The sequence below is a fragment of the Vipera ursinii genome, assembly GCF_947247035.1.
Source record: "Vipera ursinii genome assembly, chromosome: 3".
Lineage (NCBI taxonomy): Eukaryota > Metazoa > Chordata > Lepidosauria > Squamata > Viperidae > Vipera > Vipera ursinii.
Window position 1 is genome coordinate 121,109,036 of NC_139516.1, and position 9,326 is coordinate 121,118,361.

At 38.3% G+C, this 9,326-nt stretch overlaps 1 protein-coding gene across 1 annotated transcript in view; it reads left to right on the forward strand.

Moving 5' to 3' along the window:
* The window catches only part of SEC23B (SEC23 homolog B, COPII coat complex component), a 33,556-nt gene extending 27,409 nt beyond the window's left edge, over nt 1-6,147 (forward strand). Inside the window, exons 17-20 of the mRNA XM_083357845.1 lie at nt 510-596; nt 2,742-2,897; nt 5,105-5,173; nt 5,563-6,147. Of these exons, the coding sequence (XP_083213971.1) occupies nt 510-596; nt 2,742-2,897; nt 5,105-5,173; nt 5,563-5,652 (402 nt within the window). The 3' untranslated portion in view covers nt 5,653-6,147. The remainder of the gene's footprint in view (nt 1-509; nt 597-2,741; nt 2,898-5,104; nt 5,174-5,562) is intronic.
* The last annotated feature ends 3,179 nt before the right edge of the window (nt 6,148-9,326 follow it).

The window sequence follows — 9,326 nt, forward strand, 5'->3', positions numbered from 1 at the left end:
TTCTCACTTTTGGAGGCTTTTTGCTTCTTGGGGTCCCCCCCCGGAAATCAATTTTCAAGTAGAAGAGAAAAAAATCACTGTTCTTACCCAGTTCCAAACACGTTGTTTACAGTCACCTTAAAGTAGTGCTTTTGGGCTTTGGCTGCTTGTAGTTTGGGCTAGACTCTGAAGTTAAGCTAGCCTTCCTCCTGTTGGTTTCTGTATGGCTTTTCCCAAACCGATTGGATCGACCGCTGTCTCTCTGCAATCGGTGGGACTTCCTTCTTTGTTGCCTCTACGGGGAACTTCAGGCCCATTTAGGGCCCCCTAGCAGGCAGAAAGTGGTCGAAGGGTGCTAAGCCCTGCGATCTCTTGGCTGCTGCGCTACTATGCAAAACCGGAAGGCAAGAGTAGACACTTTAGGGGTGCATCTTTTCAAATTCTGCAATCAAAAATGAAGTTTGGTTAAAATTGTGTTATATTTACCTTTTTATTTGTAAGAGTATGCTTTCCCTTTTTGTGTCTTGCAGCCTGTGCTATTGGATAGCAGCAGCATTCTTGCTGATAGGATTCTGCTGATGGATACTTTTTTCCAGATTGTTATCTATCTTGGTGAGGTAAGTAAGAAATTAATTATCAATTTGAATGAATGACAAGGAAATTATTTGTTTGGTTTTTAGACCAGCCATTGCTGAAGTTCCTAGGGCCGTGGTGGCGAACCTATGGCACTCGTGCCACAAGTGACACGCAGAGCCCTCTCTGTGGGCACGCGCGCTGTTGCCCCAGTCCTAGGCCTTCAGCTGAGTTTTATAAAACCTTTTCGCTTTAGGCCTCCACCGCCATGTGCAAAAAAAAAAAAAAGGTTCAATAAATTTCAACTTCTCGCGGGGAAAAAAAATCTTGCAAAATTGGAATTGATTGATTGAACTTTAGTCCCACCCAGTCTGCCGTTACCACCGCAGCCACGCCCACCCAATGGGCCACACCCACCCAATGGGCCACACTCACCCAGCACCCGACGATACATAAGTGGGTTTTGGGTTGCAGTTTGGGCACTCGGTCTCTAAAAGGTTTGCCATCACTGCCCTAGGGTGATGCATAAAACAGAAAATATATCAGAAACTAAACTATATAATATTATAAAATTTTGTGTTAGAATAGAATTAAATAATTTCGTTTGCAAAAAATTAAATTGTAAAATATGCAATTAAGTATTGTAGGTTAATTGTTAGAGTTTCTAAAGCCTCTTTAAAAGTCAGTGTACTAGTGAGTTTCTTCCATCGAAACTTTGCAATTATAGCAAATGACAGCCAGCCTCTGACTACCATTAGAAATGAGCCTTTCCAGGTGACCAAAATCAGGGAGAGGAATCTTGTAGAGCAAGGCAATCTCTCAGATACCTCAGGTACACTGCTTTTTTTTAAACCCTTATCTGAACAGAGAGTATACAAGCCATGTACTTAATTAAAAAAACAACAGAGACTATGATCTTAAGAAGAATCTGCTGTTAAGCCACTGACAAAGTCTTGTGGCTTTTTATATACGTGTAGATTACTAATCAGCAATTTATCCCCTGATCTAAATTAATGTTTCCATTTACATTGTCCTTACGGCACCAGAAGAAGAAACCGATGCAGTAAATATCAAGCCTCAGCCAATCATGAATATGCTTTCTAGAAAGAGAAGGATACCCGGCCTGGGCTGCAAAAATCTGGAAGCCACCAGAGAGCAGAAATGTGTTGTACCCTGTTGCCTCTTGTACTCAAACAAATATTAATCTAATATTTGTAGCTCTTTAATGGATATTCATTTACTATCCATTACAGAGTTCCGGCAAAATACATTATGGGTGCCCACATAGATCTGAAGCACCAAGATTCTTAAATGGAATGATTTGCATATCCCTATCTAATAACTTTTTGTTTTTACTGTGGCTGAATTCACATTGTATAAACCATTATTTTTACCATGATTTGGCAAAAAATATGTCATAGTGAAACGGTTCATAATGACACTTAAGTTAAATTATTGTTTATTAACAATGGCTGCATTTCCATATCATGCCAATTCAAAACTACTCCAGCTATTACGGCTTCATATGATGTGAGGTCTTGTGATATCATCTCTCACTAGAGATGTGCAAATTTAATTAATTCCAAAGAATTCCAGAAAGTTCTTTTTCTGTCAGAACCAAGTATTTCCTAGAATACTTCAGTAGTCTCTGAAAATAAATACTCTGAATCAGAAGTGACCACCGCCCCGAGTCCTTCGGGAGAGGGGCGGTATATAAATCCAAATAATAAAATAATAAATATTGTGTAAATGTTCTGGCCCCCAAACTAGTTTCTTTTGTCCAGAATGACATATTGAATTGTTTGTTGAAAGGATTTACTTCTAAAATGGCAAATTGTGAAAGGAAGCAGCAGAGTTAAAGATTGGAATCATAACAAGCTCCTTTTCCTTCCAAAGGCCTTTCTTTGCCTTCAGTTTGTACATAAGGCAAAGCACAAGTGGCTTTGTTGGTTAAATAAAAGTGGTAATTAGAACAAGATTCATAATATTGATAGTTTTTTTTAATATTCTCAGGCAAGCTATTTTCACCAGTTGCCTGGCATTATTTGCTTGGTTTCATTGATTTTTTTCTAAAACGTAAAATAAATCACATATAAGGATTTTGCACATGATGTGAATTAGGCAGTAAAAAGACAAATATTTATGAAAGTTCCTTAATTAATTCCTCTCTCAACATTGTTTCCCACAAGACTATTGCCCAGTGGCGTAAGGCTGGTTATCAAGATATTCCAGAATATGAAAACTTCAAGCATTTACTGCAAGCTCCTCTGGATGATGCTCAAGAAATCTTACAGACAAGATTCCCAATGCCACGCTATGTTAACACAGAACATGGGAGCAGCCAGGTAAGGAACTCTTAAAAAATTCAAAGAGCATTAATAAAGGTGCCGTGACAATATTTATAGTTAATGTTGGTTTTAATATATTCTTAATATATATCATACCAATGCGTTTGCACTATCAGTCTTGAACTTTTGGAGAGATTTCACCTCATCCAGGGCAAGTTGTCTCTGAGGATAATGTCAGGTGAGAACCAGTGTGGTATAGTGGTTAAGAGGATGTACTGGCATCAGGGACAGCTAGATTCTAGACCAAAGGTCTGCAACCCACGGCTCCGGAGCCGCATGCTGCTCTTTCAGCCATCTCCTGTGGCTCCCAGTCCTCTGCCATGTGCAGTCCCCCCCCCCCAAAAAAAAGTGGGACTAAAAAAGTTCAAATAATCAATTCAAATATGCAGGGTAGGTGCATATCTCGCCTTGGCTCCACTCTTCAGTCAAACCCTGTTCTGCGCATGCGCGCATGTACACACATGTGCACACATTTTTGCAGCTCCCAGTTTTTCCTTTTGTGAGGGAACCGGTTCTGAGTGGCTCTTTCACTGTTTCAGGTTGCTGACCCCTGTTCTAGACTATCCTCAGCTAAAGAAACTCATGGGATAACTTTGGGCTAGTCATTATCTCAGCCCAATCTGTTTTGCAAGATTATTAGGAAAGAACAACTAATGCTAATTCTTCATCAATCTTTCCCTGAAAGAAGAAGGATTTTTTTTCCTCCTAGGGTTATTGAGCTGCTTCAGAACTTTGGCCTGTCTTGTTCTTAGCAATGTCCTGCTTGGAAAGGACCAAGAAGAATTAAAAATGTTCTTGGGCTACAGTTACAAGCCTAGAAATGTATGCCCATTGTCCAGCACTCAGGCTTGGTTAAATATTTTTCATATTGAAAAACCCATATTTTTGCAATGTCTGTTACTATTAGGCCTTATACTGGCTTAGCTGAAAATCCAGTTCTCCAGAAATTAATCCATTATTCAGGAACTGTCTACTGTGGTACATAATGGTCCAATGTATACATATTCTCCAAAGCACCTGAAGGCAGGACAAGAAGCAATGGATGGAAACTAATCAAAGAGAGAAGCCACCTAGAACTAAGGAGGAAATTTCCTGCCAGAACAATTAATTAGTGTAACAACTTGCATCCAGAAGTTGTGAATGCTCCAACACAGGAAGTTTTTAAGAAGAGATTGGAAATGGCTTCCTGCCTGAGCAGAGGGTTAGACTAGGAAACCTCCAAGGTCCCTTCCAACTCTGTTATTTTGTTCTGTTCTGGTCTCCAGAGTTTAAATACTGGGCTTTTTCCTACCACCTTTCTGAATAACCCAAAACTTGGCCACTTTTTTGGTCTTCAGGGGCAAGTGTTGTTCGCTGGCAGAATTCAGGTAGTCCTCACATTATGCTAGCAATTGGCACTGGAAATTCCATTACTAACCATTGCAATTGTAAAGCATGTTTCACATGATTTCAGTGCTTAGTCATAGCAGTCCCAGTTGCTTTCATAACCCCAAGACTATGTAGGTCATTAAGTGAGGATCTTGTGACTAAGAAGTAGGAATCTCAGGCAAGCAGGTCTGTGGATTTATTTATTTATTTATTTATTTATTTATTTATTTATTTATTTATTTATTTATTTATTTATTTATTCGGTTTATATACCACCCTATTCCCAAAGGACTCAGGGCGGTTTACAAGGCAAAATTTAAAAACAATCCAATATAAAATTAAAATAAATTAAAATAAATTAAGTCTAGCCACAAAAATTAAATCACAATTTAAAAACATTAAACCCCTCAGTCCAGACCAGATAGCTGGTCTGACAGCTATGGGTGGGCAAGTGCCACGAGGAGTGCCATGAGCAGGCGCTACAGAGTGCACCGATGCCTTAGATGAGTAGGTGGGTAAAAAAGCAGCAGAAGCCATTATAACTGTGGGTTTGCTGAATGAATGAATGGTCATAACCTCAGGACTACCTATAGGGCTGTCTGATCTGGAAGCTACTGATAATGGCTTGTATTTGTTTATAACGGAAACTATTCTTTAAGGACTCATTATTTCAAAATATGAATTTGCTTCTTTTTTTCTTTCTTCTACTTTCTTTTCCAAATAATCCTATTTAATTTATTCTGAGATGTATTAAAAGGAAACATGTAAGTAATGGCAAATTTATGTGAAAAATCTTAATTATATTGCATTTAATTAAATTATTTTGGCTTTGACAGGCACGGTTTCTCCTATCTAAAGTGAATCCTTCTCAGACGCATAATAATCTGTATACATGGGGGGGACAAGTAAGTAATGATGTGTTTGGTTCTGTGTCTGTTGTGCATGCACTCACAATTTATGACATATATTACGTAAGAAGCAGGAGTTTGTCAGTTGATTTTGACCATTTAGCAGGGTTGGGCTATGTTAACTGTGAAATTCCTCTGAGCCTCCAGTGTTTGAAAGATAGACAATAAATTATAGGGTTTATGGGCCCAAACTGCATAAACTAGGCTTGGAATATTCATTCATTCATTCATCTATTTAAATCTTAATTTTAAAACTTAGAGATAAATAAAAGTACAATAGGAGTTAACATGGTTATACATTATGTAAATTATGCTATAGTTTTCCATTTTTTTCATATTTTATGTTGGTTCAAATTTTGTTTCTAAACTATAATTTCTTATTCCAGGAATCTGGTGCTCCAATACTAACAGATGATGTTAGTCTACAAATATTCATGGATCATCTAAAAAAGCTGGCTGTATCAAGCGCGTCCTAATTTTGATACTAAAGTCTTAAAAAATCAATAATCGTATTAAATCATGCTGTTGATAGATTACAGTCTACCAAGAAACTAATAACATTCCTTTCATTTTTTTGAATCAATTAGCCCATATAAAAAGGGAAATTTACATTTTAGATTTAACTTATTGATATACTTTTTTATTCTGCAAATTCTTCATTTTCATGTTCTTATACCAAGATTATAATCTGCATTTTTACTGTCCTGCATAGTTCATTTTTCTGCTCTTACAACTAGGCAAAATAAAATTTGAGAACAGTGTTAATCCTTAGTGTATTATGTTCTCTACTACTGATGGGGGCAGGTTCACCATTTCTAATTTTCTGGTTTGGATAGATGCAATGAATTAGCATTGCCAGAGTATGAACAGTTTTTTATTACATAAGCAGATATGTAAATTGTACAGGTTAATATAAATGGTTAAATGTATGATAAAGTGAGGAATTATCTGAATATTAAACTAATATAAGATGCAAAACAATCTCAGCAGTCACACAAGATTCTGTTTTGTATTAAAAGTATCCTGAGTAGATATACTACATTCTTCAGCTATGAGAAAAAGAGAAGAAAGCAAAAAACAGTTACACAATTGACAAGATTTAGTGAATACAACCATTCTATAAATTTTGTCAATTGTGCAACTGTTTTTTGCTTTCTTCTCTTTTTCTCATAGTTGAAAAATGTAGTATATCTACTCAGGATATAACATCTCCCTAACTTCTGTTAGAGTGTTCAATCTACTTCAAACTATCCTATTTTGATTGAGTTAGTTTAGAATTATCAGTGGCCAAGAAAAATGGAAAATGTCAATATTTATCCCAATACCAAAGAAAGGTGATACGAAAGACTGCTCCAACCCACTGAACCATATAGCCTTGATACCACAGTGAGTAAAATTACCTTGAAGATAATCTAGCAATGTTTGAATTCAACTGTCAACACAGAGCTGCCTGATGTATAAGCAAGATTTTGGAAAGGAAGAAGAACGTGTGGTCATATTGCCAGTCTGTGCTGGATGGTGGAAAAAGCAAAGGAATACTAAAAAGACCTCTACATGAGCTTCATTGACTACATAAAGGCCTTTGACTGCGTTGACCATGACAAGCTCTGGAACGGCCTCAAAGAACTGGGAATATCACCATACCACATCCAGTTCATTCAGTCATTGTACTCTGATCAGGCAGCCACTGTAAGAAGGCGTCTAGGACTTGGAAGAACTGCAATGTCTGGCTTGAATAACATCTGGACGAGTAAAGACAGCCTTGTAGCCAAATGCAGATTAGTTATCAAAATAATTTTTCCAATTGCTAATTATGGCTGTGAAACTGACTCTGAAAAAGGGCAGAAGAGAAGGGTGGATGCCTTTGAACTGTGTGCTGGAGGCGATTATTGCGTATCCCAATAATACGCAAAAATAACAAAGTCCTAGACTGAACCACACCCAAAAATGTCCCTTGAAACCAAAATTGCCAAACCGAGGCTGTCATACTTTGGCCATGTCATGTGAGCTGAGTGATCAGTGGAAAAAGAAGGCCACCCTAATACCCCACTGGTTGGACACTATAAAGGAGAAGGCCGCCCTAGTACCCCACTGGTTGGACACTAAGGATGATACCAGGATGACCATGGCGGATCTGAAGGAGGCAGTGAGAGACAGAGGGGCCAAGAGTCAAATACAGCTGAATGGCTGACGATGATGATGAGCTTACTCAAATGTTAATTTTAGCTTTTTTTTTACATTACATAAAATTTAAACTTGTATATTTACGTTGCCTCTTTAACAGTAGGTAATCACTTTCCCTTTGAAAATAGTTGGGTACATTTACTATTAGCATTTATTATGGTAAGCAGTAATGTAGGTTGCTTCTTTTCATCTTGATGTGTGACCCCTGCTGTTACAATTTAGTATTTTCTTTGCACGCGCTATTACAGCTTTATGCCAACAAATATAACAAAGTGAGATATATCTTCATAGCAGCTAGTGTCTCTTACCTTCAATGGTAATGGCTAAGCAAAGCACAGACAAAAGAAGATTCTAAGGAGATGAAGATATCTGGAACATTTCTTTGTATAACAAAAGAATGGATCTATAGATAGAGGAGCATTTTCTTGAGAGGCTGATTATTTATTTCAATTCAGCTATTACCTGGTAAAGAGCAAGAACATTTGTTATTTTAATCAATGTCAAACTTTTAAGTTTTTGGCCTTGTAATGGCTTCCAAATATTTCTCCATTACACCAGAGGTCTTCAAATTTGGCCCTTTTATGACTTGTAGACATCAACTCCCAGAATTCCTCAGCCAGGCACGCTGCTGAGGAATTCTGGGAGTTGAAGTCCACAAGTCATAAAAGGGCCAAGTTTGGAGACCCCTGCATCACATCACTGTTACCTGGAACACTGCAATGTGCTTTACATGGACTATTTTGGAAGGTACGGTTGCTCCAGTGGAGCAGGAAATGTATTGAACTGAGCTCTGGTGGCACAGTGGTTAGAATGCAGTATTGCAGGTAAACTGCCCACAGCTAGGAGCTCGAACTTGACTCAGTCTTCCATCCGAGGTCACTAAAATGAGGACCCAGATTGTTCAGGGCAATATGCTGACATTGTAAGTCACCTGGAGAGTGCTGTAAAGCAAGCCTAAGTGCTATTGCTATTGCATTGTAAGCTGCCCAGTCACTTTGGATAGCAAAATGCATATAGATTTAATAAATAATTTTTTTTAAATGTTTCACGTGCTTTGATATGCCCATGTGATACGACTGCTCCATAAACCGTACTGGTTGGCAGTGACCTTCTGGATACAATTCAAGGTACAGCTTATCAAGTATAGGTAGTTCTAGCTATCAAAGATATCAAACTTGTAGATAGCATTGTCTTTTAGGATCAACTATCAATAGTAAAGTCAATGCAGGTTGGTTTCAGAATTAGGTATCCTAGGCACAGTTATAAGTCTGAATCAAAGACTTTGGAGAACTTGTAAACTTAATACTTATAAACTTTAAACTTAAATTTATATTTTTATTGTGTGTTCCGGTGAGTGCTAATGGAAAGGTCTGCAAAATTCTCCAGCAGGTTGTATGAAAAGCATGATGGGATTCTTTGCAAAACAACTTGAGAACATTGATACTGCTCTACACTAAAGAGATTTGAAGATTGATTCATTCGGGATGGAAATCAATCATGGCCGGAAATTGAGTGAGGGCGTTTTTTATCCAAACTATTTTTTCCCCCAATCTTGGTAACGTTGAAGTTCAACTCTTGAGAATTCCTCTCCCCAACAGATGGCCAGGGAATTCTGAGTCCACACATTTTTCAATTTGCCAATCTTGAGAAAGAGTTAAAACGCTGACGCCCAAGCTCTGCAGTTCTGGTCTGAGAGCCGTGTTAGCTGGGAATTTGGGGAGTCCAGACATCTTAAAGTTGCCAAAATTGAGAACCTCTAGCATCTTCAGAAAAACCAGTTCAACCTGGGAAATTGAGTCGCATTTCTTAAATGCGCGCGGGGTGTGTGTGTGTGTGTGTGTAAGGGCTACCGAGGGCCCGCCACGATTGGCTTCAAGATGCAGTAGGCCGCTGGCTCTTTTATGACTCGTAGGACTTCAACTCCCAGAATTCCTGAGCCAGCCATGCTGGCTCAGGAATTCTGGGA